This window comes from Mauremys reevesii, linkage group 20 (assembly GCF_016161935.1).
Source record: "Mauremys reevesii isolate NIE-2019 linkage group 20, ASM1616193v1, whole genome shotgun sequence".
Taxonomy (NCBI): domain Eukaryota; kingdom Metazoa; phylum Chordata; order Testudines; family Geoemydidae; genus Mauremys; species Mauremys reevesii.
In genome coordinates, this window is record NC_052642.1 from 1,863,122 (window position 1) to 1,881,399 (window position 18,278).

The following is an 18,278-nucleotide window of genomic DNA, read 5'->3' on the forward strand; positions in this document are numbered from 1 at the left end:
CCCACAGTGCTCCACTCCTACTGCCCTGGCCAAGATACCCACAATGCTCCACTCCTATTGCCCTGGTCAATGTACCCACAATGCTCTACTCCTACTGCCCTGGCCAAGATACCCACAATGCTCTACTCCTACTGCCCTGGTCAAGGGGGAGTGGCACTAGACGACCTCCTGAGGTCCCTTCCAACCCTGATAGTCTATTCTATGATTCTACTAACGTACCCACAACGCTCTACTCATGACTGCCTGACTGAGGTACCCGCAGCGCTCTACTCCTATTGGTACAGAAGGAGGCGGGCTGTACATGGTGGACACGCCCAGCAGCCAATGAGATGGCCTTCTTTGACTGAGGGTCCCTGATTTAGGTAACCCGGGCAAGAAAAACAAGGGGGTGGGGAGTTTGATTGGCAGAAGGTGGGTGTAGGGGGCAAGATCTGGAGGTAAGCAGCAGGGGTCGGGGCCAATGAATGAAGAGTAGGCGGGGTAAGAGGAAGGTCTGTAAATCTGGGGCGGGTCGAAGGTGCAAAGGGCCAATGAGCGAGGAGGAGGCGGGAGAAAGGGGCGGGTCTTGGGGGGGGCAGTTCTCTTTGGAATAGCAGCTGCCTAGACCTGTGAGCATGGAGAAGGGGCGGGACCGTGAGGCGCCTTACGGGTCCCACTGGGAGTTCAGTTCGAGTAGCATTCGCAGTGGCCAATGAGAGACGGCAGGGCCGCGGGGCGGGAGGTGGCTCCCGGGGGGGCGTGGCCGCCGTGTGAGCGGCAGGGGCGGGGGCCAATGCCGCGGGCGTGGGTCCCGCTAGCGGCGGGTAGCGGCTGCGGGGCGCGCGGCTGGCGGGCCGGGGCGAGCCGGGATGGACCGTGTGAGCAGCTCCATGAAGCAGGTGCCCAACCCGCTGCCCAAGGTGCTGAGCCGGCGCGGGGGGGGCGGCGGCAGCGGCCTGGAGGCGGAGCGCGAGGGCTTCGAGCGCAGCCAGGTACCGTAGGTGGGACCGGGAAGGGCGGGGCGCCGAGCGGGGCGGGGGGGTGAGTGAGTGGGGCTGGTGGAGGGGCGGGGCGTTGAGGGGGCTGGTGGAGGGGCGGGGAGATGGTGTTGAGCAGTGGCAGGGTTGGAGGCATTGGGGGCTGGTGGGGGCTGAGCAGTGGGGGCATTGGGGAGGGGCTGAGGAGTGGGGATATGGGGGTGCTGGGGAGGAGGAGTGGGGGCATTGGGGAGGGCTGAGGAGTGGGGATATGGGGGTGCTGGGGCATTGGGGATGCTGGGGAGGAGGAGTGGGGGCATTGGGCTGAGGAGTGGGGGCATGGGGATGCTGGGGAGGAGGGATGGAGGGATAAGGAGTAGGGGCATTGGGAGGATGCTGGGGGATGAGGAGTGGGGGCATTGAGGGAGGGGGGCTGAGGAGTGGGGGGATGCTGGGGGAGGAGGGCTGGGGGGATAAGGAGTAGGGGCATTGGGAGGATGCTGGGGGATGAGGAGTGGGGGCATTGAGGGGTTGGGAATGCTGGGAGGGATGAGGAGTGGGGGCTGGGGGGGATGAGGAGTGGGGGCATTGAAGGGTTGGGGAGATGAGGAGTAGGGGCATTGGGAGGATGGTGGGGGATGAGGAGTGGAGCTGGGGGTGCTGGTGGGGACGCTGGGGGATGAGGAGTAGGGGCATTGCGGGGCTGGTGAAGGTATTTGGGGGGGGGGGATGCCCTGGGCCATGCAATACCAAGATACCCAGTCCCCTGAGAGCCAGAGGGATGAGATATCAGTGGGCAGAGAAGGCAAGACACAGACATGACCAGTTTGGGGATCCAGCCCCAAATGCTGTCCCCTCCCCAGTCTGTCCGTCCATCCATGTAGGTGCTTTCTCTACCTGCAGTCGCTGCTGATAACCAGCTGCTGTTATTTATATGCACTGAGGTGGCACCATGCCTTTGCCCGGAAGAGCCTGATCTAAATTAGACCTGCAATAAACAGACAGATGAAGCAAAGGGAGGGGCAGGGGAAGAAGCAGTGAGGCCCAGATATATAAAAGTATTGTTCCGTCACACAGAGAGCTAATCATCTCCCTTCTGGTATTTTTAAGCAGGCACTGAGATGGGGCAGAAGCTGAAAGTCTGAAAGTGTAGCTCAGATGTGAGAGGCACCAGTTTGGGAGAAGAGATGATTTTTGACAGACAGACACAAAAGCAGCAACTGGAGTCCACAGTTGCTGCAGTGTGTCAGAGCAATGAGGAGAAGAAGGCAGCCTCCTGGCCCCTTCACTGGAAGAGTTTTGCTCAAGTTAGGGGAGTCAAATGAAGGAAGCTAAGATTAGCCCTTGGTCTAGCCTGCATAGGACTAGCTCATGCAAGTAGATCTTATTGGTCAAAGATTTCAAGTTTCCAGGAGTTTTATCTACAGTTGGATGTTTCAAAAATTGTAGCTGAACAGATGCTACAGTGGTGGGTAAAATAATGGCAGCCAGGGTGAAAATATGTGTCTAGGTCTTGTAAAGATGAGTGTAATGTCCTTTAAAAGGAGAGATTCCCATCTTGCAATTAACTCCAAATGCATATGCCTCACTGGTAATGCACACCCAGGTGCCCTCTCACATTCCACCTCTATCATTACATTGGTTTCCAGAGCAATTCCAGATAGGCATTAAATGTCCCTTAACCTTCAAGGCTCCTAGCTTTCATACAATGGCCTGTTTAATGGAATCAGAGATGCTTTTGGTTCTGAATCTTCTCCGTTGCTTTGAAGTGCTTATTTCAGTAGCTGTTCCATTATGCAGTAGGATTTATTATATGCCTTTTGCTTTGAAATGTCTTATACCTTTAGATTTGTGCAATTCACTAATATTCTAAAAGAAAACTCCACTCTAGTTATCCTTGTAGGGGGCATTTTTATTTTTTGCACAGTGTGCACTTTGTTTTGTATAGATTGGAGGGTCTTGCATTGGCTTAAATAGCATTGCACCCCCATATAGGCAATGCCAATATGCTAGCAGATTGTTATTATCTATGTAGCTCTGTAATTGTGTATGTTAATATACATAAGGAACAATGTTCCAATGCAAATTACAACGTCCCTGCCTTTCAGCCTAAAGTCATGAGCAACCAGCACAGAGTGGCATGTGGTCTTTGTAGCTGTAATGCTTCTTGGAACAGGCAGGTTTTTCAGAAGGTTTTCTGGAAGAGAAGAGGAAGGCGACCTGGATGCTAATTGGGAGGCTGCTTTAAGTATAAGTGGGTCGGGGTGGCATGCAAGAAGGCACAGACTCGGAAGCAGTGGAAAGTAACAGAGGGATCAGTTGGGAGAGATGCTTGGCCAGCCCAAAGGGATTATATAGCAGGAGAGGAGAACAGAGTCAGGGGGAGAGTGCTGCAACTGATGTAAAGTAGGAACTTTGGGGAAGCTTCCCTATTGCTCTGCTCTTCATGGAGTCATTTGCACCAGTGCAAACTGCTAACATTTTGATCTAGTAGCATTTTATACCCACTTTGCACTCACTGGTGTAAATGACTGCACAAGGGGCAGGGCAACAAAGAATCTGGCCCTCTGTGGGGAATAAGAGGTAAAGCCAAGGCAGAGATTTGAGGAAGGAATGGAGGTAGTGCAGGCAGGGGATTGGGATTGCTGGTCAGAGCAGTAGAAGAGGGAGGGGATCTGCCCAACAGTATTATTTGTATTATTGTTGTGCCTAAGAGCACCAGTCATGAACCAGGGCCCCCGTGTGCTAGGTGCTGTACAAACACAGAACAAAAAGACAGTCTCTGCCCCTGAGAGCTTACAGTCTAAGTATAGGATGAGACACAAGATGGATAGACAGACCAAGGGGGGAGCGAACAATATTGATCAGTGTGGTAGGCTGTGGTTTCAGCACACAAGCAGCCTAACAGTTGTCAAAAACTGACTGTGAAAGGATGGGGTAGAGGGTGAGACTACAGAAAAGGCAATAGTGGTTGCTGAGGTGGGAAACAACCGGAGTATGGGTTAATGTCCTGATGGTAGAGACATAGAGTAAGGCTCAGTGTTGAGTTTATGAGGTTTTGAGTAAGGACTCCTGTTCTATTGGAAGCTACCTAGAAAAAGTACTTAAAGCCCTACATTTGGAGCCGGGACTAGCTTTGCAATCTAACAGGTCCTAAAGGGGATTGAGTGCAATCATCACTCGAGACCAGTGTCTCCAGTGTGATTCAGAGCCTGTAGAAAACAGTGAAGCCTGTTTATTTCAGATTTGAAAGCCTTTATTCCAACTAAAGTTCTGTGTTTCACTAAATGGCCTCACTCTGCCCAGACTAATGGGGTCCTTACATCAAATATGTAGTATAAGTATTCCCTTGAGAGCCTCTTCTTCCCCACAGAAAGTGAACATTACTAGACGGGTAATGGCGCTAATACTTAGTGCAGATAGCAAAGCATCAGAAGATGATAATTCATGCCATCTGCAACAAAAGTCTGTGCAAAACTTGGAACATCTGTATCACCTGAGTTTCATTTTCTTGAGGATATTATAAGCTCTAACTGGGAGGACACAATATGTGAACATCAGGGTCACAGGAACAAACTAGCAAGGTCCAGAAAGCTGGTTATAGGACCAAATTATTCAGCATTTGTTTCTAAGCAAGTACTTATCAGCACCCAGCAAGATGCTGCATCTTTTCTTGTTCTTAGTTGATCTTTCCAAATCTTTTGGTAGCTGGAAATCTCAGGGCACTGTGATGGAGAGTCTTTAACTCCATCACAGGATGCATGATCCCATTCCAGTTTATGGTGAAGTCTCTGAGATATGCCAAGGTGACTAGAAGTTAACTATGATTTTTCCAAACACTGGTTATTCAACACTTTTCTGATCTGTGCCTCCAGATTTTGCATAGAACCTGATATGCATTTATTTGAAATAGTGATTTTTTTTTAATACAGAAGTTTCATCTGATTCCCAAGACCTTTATAAAATCAAGGTTTACCTGTATTTCTGTATCCCCAGCCCACTCACAGTGTACTTCAGTATCTGCCTGGTCTTCTGGCAGCAGAACATTTATGAAGAGGAATGTCCCATGCCAGAGGAGTATCCCAAGTGGAAAAGCCATGTCAAAATGGTTATTCTGTCCTGTTGGATGACTGACATCTGTTTCTTGTCATGACTCATCCTATGTCAGTGTTTCTCAAACTGAGGTCGCCGCTTGTGTAGGGAAAGCCCCGGGGCCAGGCCGGTTTGTTTACCTGCCCCGTCTGCAGGTCCGGTCGATTGCGGCTGCCACTGGCCACGGTTTGCTGCTTCAGGCCATTGGGAGCTGCTGGAAGCGGCGCGGTCCGAGGGCCTTACTGGCTGCTGCTTCCAGCAGCTCCCATTGGCCTGTGGTGGTGAACCACAGCCAGTGGGAGCCGCGATCGGACGGACCTGCCCGGCCCGCCAGGGGCTTTCCCTACACAAGTGGCTACCCCAGTTTGAGAAACACTGTCCTATGTGGTGTGAGATCGGTATTGGGGTACTCTGCGAATATGATGAGACTGTTTCATTAGACTCTACGCAAGGATCCTGAATTTAATAGTTTTTCCTCTGACAAAGCTAATTTGTTGCTTTTGGGCCGGATGGGAATGAACTTTATAGTGGCAGACTTGCAGTCTCCGTTTCCCTGGCCTTGGTAGGTGAGTTCCTCAGGTTGCTTTGTGATGCAAACATAAAGATAGATCCAAATAAGTTTATTTTTACACTGTTTCAGTGCGTGTTTGCCAACTCTTGATGGACTTCCTGCTGGATGAAAGAACCTCTCCTAGAGCAGCTTAGATTAGACTGCCTGCTGTTGCTTTTTACATACCCGTAATGGCTCTGCTTTTCTTCAGCCATCAACACAGATGGTTTTTAATGGAAAAGCTGAGCAGTAGAGACATTGAGATCCTATAGATCCTGCTGTCTTACAGATACAAAACCAGATAGGAGTTAATAATTGCATGTGGAGGTGAGGGCTTTTAAAATGACTGCCTAGCTTAACATCTGTATCACTTGTTTGGATCTGCTAGTGCTTGTTACAGCGGCTGAAATGGAACAAATTTTAAGAGCTGAGCAACAACACTGGCTGGGGGCGGGGACCAACAAAAAAAATAATGAATCATGACATATGTTGTTAGAAATGTTGTTACTTGTGTTTCCTGTAGCATTTAATTTAGTCTGACATCTGTATCCTCTGGAAATGATTCTTTTGCTGTCAAGGAGTCTGCTACAGTAGTAACTATTCTGGATGAACCTTTAAAATGTTGTCAGGGTTAAAGCTCTAGCAACAAAGTTTGAAGCCAAAGGTCTGGAATCTCCTTGGTTAGGTTAGGCGTAGCACTACAATCTAATCTACTTTGATTTCCCGTCTCCCTTCCATTGCATTTGTCCTCAGGGGATGCAGTTGTGATGCTGGGGACAGAGAGTTGATTCATGCTCTGTACTAACTGAATTTTTGCCTAGCAAACTAGCAGAGACAAGATGTTCAGCTGTTGGATAAGCCAAATATTTAACCAAAAAAAAAAAAAAAAAAGAGTGAGTGAGAATAGAAGAAGGATGCATGTGTGGTGGGTAAGATGCACGCAGGGTGTTACATTCTGAGATATACCACAGAGCAATAAAGGATCACAGAAGGCTCCAGGAGCTTTTCTCAGGATGGTACCAATTACTCTTGAAGGAAAATGGATACAAGGAGACAATGTAAGTGAGGAGGGGGAAATGTGCACTCAGAATAGCAACTTCACTTGACAGAGCAGCTTCAAAACATGGTCTGCTTTTTGCCTACATTTAAATGATCTGCCCTTCAAAGCAGTGGTTTTCTGAAGGATTTGTGTTCTGTTGCAGGAGCACTGCATTTCTACACAGACTGTTTAAACCTCAGCACACCACTCTAATCACAAAAGCCTTGTCTACACTGGTGTTTGCAGTGTTGCTGCAGCTGTGTTAGTCCCAGGATATGAGAGAGACAGGAAAAGCTATAACCTTACCCACCTTGTCTCTTTTGTCAATGCACCTGTATGGAGGCACTTACGATTGGAAAGAGATGCTATGTATCAGCCCTTGGGAGCTGTGCAGGGCGTTGTAGGGTAACAATCCCTGCAATACATGCTACAGGTATTGTGTATGGACTTGGTGCCCCGTATGCGCCCAATGCATGATATGGATACATCACTGTTGTCACTTGCACCAGTTCAGACACATCAATGAATGTTCCAGTAGTGCAGCTGTCTAGTGTAGACAAGCCTACTGAGGAGAAGCAGGCTCCTAGGCTTTGTCCACACTACACCCACATTCTGAAGACTTCCTTCTCTGTATCACAACCATGGGAAACTTTAGGAAAATACAGCTAATGAAGGCAGAGCCTTACTCCACATGATTCAGGTTGGCCCTTTTAAACACAAGCATGCTGCAAGCCCTAGGTGAAATAAGGGCAGACACCCACTCCCAGTTGTTCTTTCTGTCTAGCCTTAATACCGGAGTGGTTTATTCAAGTAGGGAAGGAAGCAGTGGGAAAAGATACTACTTCCCCAAGGCAAGCCTTCCTCCAGATATCTGGAAAAATGGGATTTCAGGCCTTCCCTCAGAATATATCGGAAAGGCACTGAATAGTAGAGGGAGAGACAGAGTGGGTTGTATGCTGTTTGGGGCAGGGACCTCTTTTTGTTCTGTGGATATGCAATGCAGTGCCCAGCACGGTGGGGCCCTGATCCATAACTAGAGCTCCTAGGCTCTACTGCAGTACCACCAACAATAATCAATACTAATGGCTGTTGACAATTTTGGATGAGAGGCAAATCTAGAAGACCTTCACTGAGCTTCTGGACCACCACAGGGCTTGATTCACTGTTGCCCTGCTCCATGTTCATGCTGGTGCACTGTGGTTGTAAAATGCTGCCAAATAGGAACAGTAGAGTTTTACTCCCCCGTGCACTCACTGTGGATTGATGTAAATCACTGCACAAGACACAGGACAATGGTGAGCTGGGCCTGCAGACTGAAAGCTCTGCTGAGAAGTGAGGAACTTTTCTGGGTTGTAAAATAGCTACCATTGCATATGTAGTCACTAGAGGCTGTTTACTTTAAGAGAAAATTGGCTAGCAGATTAACATCTGACCCTATGTGAATTTCAGGAGTCCATTCAGCTGTCAGTAATGCATCTCCAGGCTAGAAGTACAGTTGAATCCCTGAATATGGCCTGATCTACACTTAAAAGTTAGTTAGACATAGCTACAATGGTCGGGGGTGTGAAAATTTCAGCCCCTAGAGCGCTGTAGTTAAGCCAACCTAACCCCGCTGTAGATGTGCTATGTTGACCTAGATACCACCTCTTGGAGAGGTGGATTATCAACAGCAACAGAAATCCCCCTCCGTTGCTGTAGCAAGCATCTGCACTATGGCTCTACCATGGCATAGCAGCAGAACCACAGCTGGGCTGCTGGGGCACCCACAGTGTCGATGTGCCCTTTGTCTGCACTGCGGGCAGGTGGTGTGATTGCAGCCTCAGCTAGATCCAAGCTAGCTTCAATAACAGTAACAGTGTTGCCACAGCAGCATGCATGGTGGCACAGCTGCTGCTGCATTATGTTCTTGGGTAGGGTTGTACTTTGGTAGACCAAAGCTAGCTCAGGTATGTCTACATGTGCTGCAATCACACCTCCTGATTGCAGTGTAGACACAACCTTGAAGTTTTAATTTCCATTTAGAAGACATACTGAAGTGCATTTTCTCTGTCCCTGGCCTGTTTCTCTCTTTACAATGTATTGTTTGACTGCTGTCCCCCTGGGATCCTTGAGAAGACAAGATGTGCCTCTCATAAGGCTATCCCTCACTGAGCAAAATCATGTAAACAAATATTTATTGCCCTTAGACTGTAAGGTCTTTGTGATGAGGACTTATTGGTTGACTCAGTTTGCGTGTTGTACATCACTTTGTGCACTTATGGCACTACATAAATAATGATATACTGCATCAAATGTCAATCTGGCATCTGGTTTAGGAAAGAGGGAGCAGGCGTGCATACAACATCAATTGCTGGGACAGGAGTTTAATGTGCCCATCTTGCAACATAATTCATTTTACAGGGAATGTAAGAGAGAAGATGTCTTGGTGTGATCCTTAGAGAACATAGAGTCAGAACACGGTTGGCTGGAACTGGAGTGAGGATGAAGAACTGTTGTTCCTATAGAGGGAGCCTGTTTTGTCACTGTAAGAGCTGATGTGCTCTGAATGTGAATGTAAGTTGCATTGGATAGGGTAACTTTGAGACATAGTGTTTGAGCACCTTCCAGTCGTGCATGACTAATATTCGTCACATGTGGTTTGTTCTTTTGCTGAGTGTTTGTGAAAGTGTCCCATTGCCAGTGCTTGATTAAGGCCAAGAAGGGGTATTCAGTGTCTGTGACCATTTTGGTTTGGGGCTATCTTCTTAGAGTGCCAACAGCCCATGGATTTTTCTTTGTTTTTGTAGAGGGAGGGAGGGCCGGTACCTTTCTGTTAGTCAATGGACTGAGATCACTAGCTTGCTTCATGTAGTCACTCGACAGCCATTGGATGGTGGTAACATTTGGTGCTACTGGTGTGTGTGTGTGTGTGTGTGTGTGTTTCAAGCTGGTGATGGAGAGGTGGAAGCCAAGTATCCCCTTTCCTGTCTCTTGAACCATCCAGTCCTTGCTGATTCGTTTTAAGTGAAAATGGCATAGACTGAAGGACTAGAAAGTATAAGAGCTTTGTTCTGTGTTTTAAGTCTGTTGATCACTTTAAACACCCGGTAACACAACTGTAATGCATAGAAGTAGCATCATTGCTGATTGGCTAGCTCGGATATCTGGAGAGCTTCACCTCTTCTAAGCTATGAATTCTCCTTTAGAGACCCAGAATTATTCCTGTACCAGGAACAACTTTGTTTCAGAGCCTGCAGCAGAGAAACCTCTTCCTGTTCTGCAGTTCAGAGGATGTGGGCCTTTGGCGTCCCAGAGGGGGATGTGGTCAAACAGTTGACAAGAAGGTATGAATATCAGTAGGGGGAAATTAGTTTTCTTGTCAGCTGTTTGAAATGGGCCATCCTGATTACATTGGCCTCATTATCCTGATTTTTCCTCCCTTGGTATTCTACTGTTGAGAATATCCCACTTTCACCTTAATTGAATTGACTCGTTAGCACTGACCACCCCCACACACACTTGGTAAGGCAACTCCAATTTTTTCATGTACGGTGTATTTATACCTGCCTACTGTATTTTCCACTCCATGCATCTGATGAAGTGGGTTTTAGCACACCAAAGCTTATGCCCAAATAAATTTGTTAGTCTCTAAGGTGCCACAAGGACTCCTCATTGTTTTTGCTGATACAGACTAACAAAGCTACAACTCTGAAACCTGTCACTCCTGAATGTTCCCCTTTTCTAGTGAATGTCCACTTTCAGAGATCCATCTTCCTCCACCGCTTGCTGACTGAGCTAGGGGAGAAAGGCAGAAATTTCTCTTAAGTGTAGTGGGATTGGCACAGTGTACAAAACTCAAATAGAAATACTGTCTTCATTCCAAAAGGCCACATTTTGCCATCCTTACTCACAGTGAGCAGTACATGTTTGCCCATGGATTTCAGTGGAACTAGTGGGTAGTAAATGGGAGTGAGGGGGGGAGAATGTACTCCATAACCATTAATATCCTGTATGTGTGCATCTCCCCGATGTGTCCTCCCAGTCCAGCTTTGGCACCATGCAGTTAATGGGCTGCATTAAGAGAAAACTGCACTCAAAAAGCTGATTTGGAATCTCCCAATTTCAAGGTACACGTGAACGTGAAAACTATCCAGGCGAAAAGATTTTAAAGTAGTTTCAGGTACCATGCCTGCCCCTGAGTCCTTCTGCCAACATCTCCAGTCTTTCAGTCAAATTTCCCTATATTTAAAAAAAAAAAAATTCTCTGGTGCTGGGGAAAAGACCCTCACAAACAGCATAAACAGACTGACTACACTGGAGAAAGTGGGAACCTGACTAGACCCAAAGTGATAAAAGCACTAAGTAAACGGAATAAAAAGAGAATATTTGTGATTTTTTTTATGTATTAATAATCAAAGGTGTTACTTATAACCACAGAAGGTAAAATCTTATGAAATGGATGTGTGATTTCTTTTTTTAAGTTGGTGGTCTAACTTTAATTTCTTTAGTAAAAAACTTGAAAGCAGCTCACTGCAAAGCACAATAGCTGGGCTGGAGAGTGCTGTCCTTGGTTGCCTTTGCAGCCAAAAATAATAATATTTAATAAAATACTGTATGGGGGAGATTACTGTCTCCCCTGTCCCTTTTCTTTCTCATCTCGTGTGCATAATGGGCCAAATTGTCTTCCCACTTGGCCCCTGAGCAGCCCTGTGAATTGGAGTGGACTTGCTTGGAAGAGGTACATTGGCACAGAGATGGGCCCGGTCACAGGCGTGAAGGGAAATACTAGTTTACTGCTAGCAGAACATTTAAAAAATCTGTTATTTTCTCAGTGGTTCAGATGCTGTAGCCATCCATCAATTTTGCTAAGAACATCAACTCTTACACAGGAAATGAGGCTCCTTTTAAAGTGCCAGAGTGTTACTATATATAGCCTTTGCGAGTAGATATTTAAAGAATCGTGTTGACACTTGCAGAGAACTGGGGAAAAAATAGCTCTTGTCTGTGGAAAGTGACAAATTAAGCCAGATGAACCCATCCTAAGGGAGTAGGTGATACAGTGGATTAGTTCACTAGACTTTCACCTTTGGAAAAATGAGCTCTTACGATCTGGAGGCTGAATGCCCTCAATTTCCAGTGACTTAAATAGGAATTGAGGGTGCTTAGGACTGGAATTGTAGTTGGCTTCCGTAACTAATGAACATGAGTCATCTGGTCTGTTTTGAGTCCCTGTTAGAGATTTATTTATATCCCAATGGTTTCACTAACGTGAATGAAAATATTTTAATTCTTAACAATTTACTGTAACATGTGGCTTCTTCCCCTTTTCCTGTGCTTTTGGGTGGTGGCTGCTGTTATATATATATATGCGCAGAGATCACGATTAATTTTTTACATAATGATGCACTCTGGAAACTAACACGTGCTGTGAAAATCACGGGTCTGAGCCTGCTTCCCCTGAAGTCAAGGGAATTTTGCCACTGACCTCAGTGGGCGCAGGACTGGGTCCTGTATTTTCAGGGTGTTGTTTGATTAGTGCTGCTATAGTAGGGCATGTGATGTGTCTGTATTTGAGTGAATTTCAAGCCATCTGGTAACAGGCGGAGGTCCTCTCACAGTGAATACAGGGGTCTGCAAAATGACAGTGACCGCCTGAGGCCAAGGGAAGTCTGCAGTTGTGAGAAAGCTTTGTCATAGAGTTCAGCAATGCATTAAATGAGCCTGAGGTTCTGATAAAGTAGGGATCAATATAAAACATTCTAACAGTGACCGGTTTAAATTGGATGGATTCTGTATTCAAGTAAAGGATTTTCCAGTGAGTATTTCACTGGTATAATGAAAATAGGAATTGCCTCTATTTCTTCTAAATCTTGGTAGCAACCTGCTTGTTGTCCATTTTTAGTGATTAGTTCAGCCTTGCAAACTAGACTACATTATTTTTCTCAAGGTCTCTCTGAAGCGGAAGATGCCATTTGCTCTTCAGTATTTCAGCCGGGTTTGCCAAGGCTGCAGGGATTTATTGCCAGACACAGAATGGAAAGTAATATTCAGTGGTGAAAGGAGGAGAGAGTTAAAAGATACACACTGATTCTACTGAGTGCATCAGCCACAAAGGATGTGATGTGCCTGGTCACTGGGAGCCCAGGATGAGAGGGAACTACAGGTAGTTTTTTAGATAGGAAATAAACAGTTTCTCTTGTTGTCCTGACCAACCTGTATTAACGATTCTTGTCACAAACTCTGCTCTTCCTCTGCATGACTGCTGTCAGTTGTATCTGCCTATGGCGTGTCCCTTCCCCCACCACACCTGGACTCATGCAGGAATGAGATTGTGCCTGTAACAGGGTGCTGGCCAGGCCCCTGTTAGCCCCAGCTCCCATTAAGGGGAATTAATTGGAGCTGGCAGGGTGTGGCTAATTGCTGGGCTAAAGAAGAAACACCTGTGGGTTTTATGGGCTGGGGGCTGTATAAAGCTCACCGGAAGGAAAGGGAGGAGCCCTAGGGTGGAGTTCCCAGCTAGCTGCAGAAGCCAACTGTCCCCCAAGGGGCTACCTGGCCTGAATTGAACTGTATCTAAAAAGTGGTGGGAACCAACACTGTGCAGACACCAGTGCCCTTTTATTTTCAGAGAGGGCTCTGGTTGGTTTTTGAGAGGAGTGGTGAAGCGCACCGCTACAGTGCCCCACAGCTAAGTTGACTGCTGATCTGAGCATTTTAGCATCTCATTGGAGCCAGAGCAAGAGCAATGTCCGATAAAAACAACCCTTACAGGACGGGGAGTCTGCTAGAATTCAGGGTAGCTTATTTTGACTGCTGTGGAACTGGAAACAGCCATCTGTATGTTCCCTCCAATGCAGACAATTGAACAGATCCTGCAAAATATGTTGTGAGGTACTTTAACAGCGTAGCTAAAGCAAACACATGAAACACATTTGGGACATTTAGTCCTTAACCTTTGACTTTTCAGATAGTCCCTGGGCAGTTCCAGGGGACACAGGAAATCAAAGGAATGGGAATTGGATGAAACTGTTACAACATGGATACATACCTGGCTAGGAAATCCAACAAGGAGTAATGAAGGGTTCAGTGATGGGTGGAGTCCCTGAAGATCTGCATGCAATACTAGATATTTTCAGTACTCGAGGAGAGAATGAAGAATACACCAATCAGATTCACAGATGATACAAAACAAGGAGGACTCACAAATATGTTGGAGGATAGTATCACAATACTTGACAGCAGGATCACAGAGTGGAGGATATGGGTGTTCTAGTGAATGTTGCCACAAAACCAGCAAATGCCCTATTGCTGTGTGGTATTAACAGGCATATCACAGACAGAACAAACTAGACAACTGTTCTGCTCAGTCCTGGCTAGGCTTCACTTGGGCACCACATTCTTTTTAAAAAGACATAAACAAAATGGCAAAAATTCAGAATCAGAGGGATAGCCGTGTTAGTGTGTATCTGCAAAAACAAGAAGTCCGGTGGTACCTTAAAGACTAACAGATTTATTTGGGCATAAGTTTTCGTGGGTAAAAAACCCACTTCTTCAGATGCAAAAGTTCAGAGGAGAGCAATAAAATGTTTGTGATAGAAGACGTGAGGAAAGGGCAAGGGAAGGGGAGTGCAGGCTGGAGGAGATGATGGAGGTCTCTCTGCCATATAGAAAGGGGACGAGGATTAGTTGTTCTTATTAGTCTGCTAGGACAGAACTGGAGCTAATGGGCTTAAGCTACAGGGGGGAAAACTTGGGTTGAATATTGAGAAAATCTTTAACTCTTAACAGTTCAGGGAATGGAACAAGTTTCTGAAGAGGCTCTGGAGACACCATCACTGGAAAGATTCAGGGTGGAAAATGCACCCCATCTATGAAGGATGGCTTTGTAAGAATGAACCAATCCCATCCAGCGAGAGAGGATGTCTAGGTAATGTACTCTATAAAGGGCCCTTCCAAATTAAGGGAATCTGATACTTGTGTATACTCTTTCTGGGTTCATGTATGTCCTCTGGGATCTCTTTGCCCTAATCCAGGGCTCCATGTCAACACTCCTCTGTGAGAGTTGGACCAGGCTCCTGCTGGAGCCACTCATTGCTGCTCTAAGTGCTTGCCAGAGCAGGTGACTCTAGCCTAGAAGGTCTAGGTTGGTAGTTGGTCATATTAAGTCGCATTCTTTGACCCTTGGAGCTGTTTCAGATTTCAGCCTCCTCTTGTGTGGGTTGAAACTTCCAGGGTTTGTTCTGCTAAGTGTTAAGTTACATATTTGCACTGGTTACTGAGTTTCCAACTGCAGGGGTTGGACCTATCACTGTATTTGGGACTCTTGGGGAGACAGTGTGGGCCCCTCAGGTATTGGGACCAGCAGTTCCAGTGAGATGAAACATTGTCAGAGAAGGGTATTGTGTTTCCAGCTCCTGTAGCTGTGGGTCTCTTGGTGTGTCTGAGGGGGAGTTCCTAGTGTGTAATCATGGGTTTGCTTGCATGTTACCCAGCCAAGTCGTAACACTAATAGAGGGCACCATTTTAGCCATTATTCAATTGCCTGGGCAGTGTTAGCCCAGTAGGTGCAATGGCGGGTGTGAGGGTGCCATTGGGCACTGTGACCAGAGCAGCACTGCTCATGAAGCTGTAGTGCAGGTAGTATTAGTTTCCTTTATAATCCTCTTTCTTTTTCCACATGCCTTAAGGCTGGAAATTGACTTAAGGAACAATGTGTTTAGATTAGATTTTTCTTTTTTTCTTGCATTTGTAAATATCTGACTTTAAATATTTCAAAGATAAAGAAAAGAAGAAGGTACAAGTTAAAGCTGCTATTCCATCCTTCATAGACTTTAAGGCCAGAAGAGACTCTCGTGATCATCTAGTCTGAGCTCCTGCACATTGCAGGCCACAGAACCTCATCCACTCATTCCTATAGTAGGCCCAACAACTCTGGCTGAGTTTCTGAAGTCCTCAAATCTTGATTTAGACTTCAAGTTACAGAAAATCCACCAACAGCCAGGTTGTTGACCACAACAAATTGTCAGTCTCTGGAAAGTTTTGTTACAGTCTTAGGCCATGTCTACACTACCACTTCTGTCAGTTTGACTGATGCTGCTGGGGCGGGGGGGGGGGGGGGGGGGCTGTGAAAAACACCCTCCTGAGAGACATAAGTTACACTGTCAGAAGCACCAGTGTGGACAGCACTATGATGGCAAGAGAGCTTCTCCTGTCGACACAGCTACTGCTGTTCGTGGAGGTGGTTTTATGATGTTGACGGGAGAGCTCTCTCCCACTGACATAGAGCAGCTACATGAGTACAGTGGTGCAGTTGCACCAGTACAGCTGTGCCACTGTAAACTCGCTAGTGTAGACATGGCCTTAGCTGAAAAACTTGGTTTATTTGTCATTCCCTGAAGGTAGGGAGCACTGGTTAAAGCCACGCATAATACAGTGTAGGTTTTATGCAAATTTATCTTATGCAGATCTGCCAGTGTAACTCAGTCCTGGCTTCCAGCATCTCCTGCTGTTCCAGTCCAGTCCCTTCTGGGCTAGATTCTAATCTAGGAGTTTATAGTGACTCATCACCTTGGTAGGTATCTAAGGCCGTGTCTACACTATAAACTTTTCCTGACACAAGTTATATTGGCATAAAGGTGTCACAGTTAATGCAGGGAGTCCTCGACTTTACAACATTCGACTTACAGTGAACGGCACTTACAGTGTTTCTCAGTTGACATCCTGATTGGATTTACGACAATGGTTTTGACTTTATGATGCTCCGTCCCGCAATGGAGTGAATTGCGGTTCCAAGTTACGACGTTTTGACTTACGGCACAATTTTCAGGAACCAATTGTGTCGTAAGTCTGAGGACTGCCTGTATATTGCTTGGCTCCTTGCATCAGCACTGCATGTGCTCACTAGGAGTGCTTGTGTCATTGCACAGTGCGGTGCCCAGTGGGCAACCTGCCACAGCGTGATGCTGCAGAAATGAGTCACTTCGGGTGACCGGGAGCAAGGCTCAACTTCCCAGCATGCAGCTGTCTCCTTTCTGTAATGTCATCTGTATCCCGTAATTTTTATGCCTTTTATAAAAAAAAATCCCTCAAACTGCACGGGCCTTGTTGCTGTTCTCCCTCTCTGACTGAAGCATGGAACCTGCACAGCTCTGTGCCATTGTCATGTGTTGCAAGTGCAGGAACCACCATCCTCTGGTATTTGCAGAGCTACAAAAAGAACCGAGTCAAGGGGAATGTGACAATTTTTTGGAGAACAGATTGCTCTGGGACATAGTGAGAATCCATTGAAGGTTGTTGGCATTCATGGAGCAGCTGCAAATGGTGGAATGCTGCTTTTGGGCCCAACAAACAAGCACCGACTGGTGGGATTGCATCGTAATGCAGGTTTGGGATGATAAGCAGCAGCTGCAGAACTTTCAGATGTGCAGGACTGCATTCCTGGATCTGTGTGCTGAATTCACTCCAGCCCTCCAGTGCTGGGATGGCAGATTGAGAGCTGCAGGGACAGTGGAGAAGCAAGTGGCAAACTTGCAATGCTGGACTGCTGCTGGTCAGTGGGAAATCATTTTGGAGTTGGAAAATCCACTGTGAGGGCCGTTGTCATGCAGGTGTGCAGGGCCATTAGTTGTCTCCTGCTCTGCAGCACTGGGACTCTCAGCAGTGTGCAGGCCTTAGTTGATGGATTTGCTGAAGTGGGATTCACGTACACTAGTGGAGCAGTAGATGGCATACATATCCCTATTTTGGCACCAGCCCTCCTTGTCATAGAGTACATCAAAAGAAAGAGCTATTCTTCTGTTGTTATGCAAGCATTAGTGGGCCATTGTGGGCACTTCACCAGCATCAATGTGGGCTGGTCAGGGAAGGTGCATGACACTCGCATCTTCAAGAACACAGGACTGTATAGAAAGCTATAAGCAGGGACTTTCTTTCCCCACTAGTAGATTGCCATTGGCAGTGTTGAAATGCCAGTAGTCATCCTCCGGGACCCATCCTGCCCCTTGCTCTGTTGTATACCAGCTACCCGGACAGCACCAAGAAATGACTCAACTACCAGCTTAGCAGGTGCAGAATGACAGTTGAATGTGCTTTTAGTAGATTGACGGGATGCTGGCATTGTTTACTCACAAGATTGGATCTCTGTGCAAAAACACCTAGTGGTTATAGCTGCCTGCTGTGTCCTGTATAATATCTGTGAAGCACGGGGGAGACATTTCTGCCAGGGCGGAGGTGGAGTGGCTCTCTACTGAGTTTGAAGAGCTAGACACAATTGCTATTAGAAAAGCTCAACATGGAGCTATACAGCTCAGGGAGGCTTTGTTAAAGTGCTCTTTCAGAGAGTCACAATACTGTGTCGTGGTGTGCTGTGTTCTACCTAACCCTGCTGTTTTGGGGCCTGTTAAGAATTGTGTGGTGCTTGCTATACATCTATGAATATAACACTAACAATGCACCTATTAGTTTTGTGGTGCTTGTTGTCCATTTATGATTATTACACTGAGTTTGTCACTGATACTATGAGTTGTTATTGCACAGTGTGACCCAAGTAAGTGGGTGTTTTCACTACTGCTAGGGACTCTGCAGCATATGATGGGAACTAATAACGGCTTGTTTTCCAAAGAATAGAATCTTGAGTTATAAAATCAGTGCAAAGAAAAGACTG

At 46.6% G+C, this 18,278-nt stretch overlaps 1 protein-coding gene across 3 annotated transcripts in view; it reads left to right on the plus strand.

Annotated features, from left to right (window-relative positions):
- Positions 1–18,278, plus strand: part of HIP1 (huntingtin interacting protein 1) — a 145,606-nt gene that overhangs the window by 2,036 nt on the left and 125,292 nt on the right. The window contains exon 1 of one of the 3 annotated variants that reach the window (XM_039507614.1): positions 803–971. The exons of the other annotated variants lie outside the window; for them this stretch is intronic. Within the exon in view, the coding sequence (XP_039363548.1) occupies positions 849–971 (123 nt within the window). The 5' untranslated portion in view covers positions 803–848. Of the gene's footprint in view, positions 1–802; positions 972–18,278 lie in introns of those variants that run through there. 3 annotated transcript variants of the gene reach the window in all.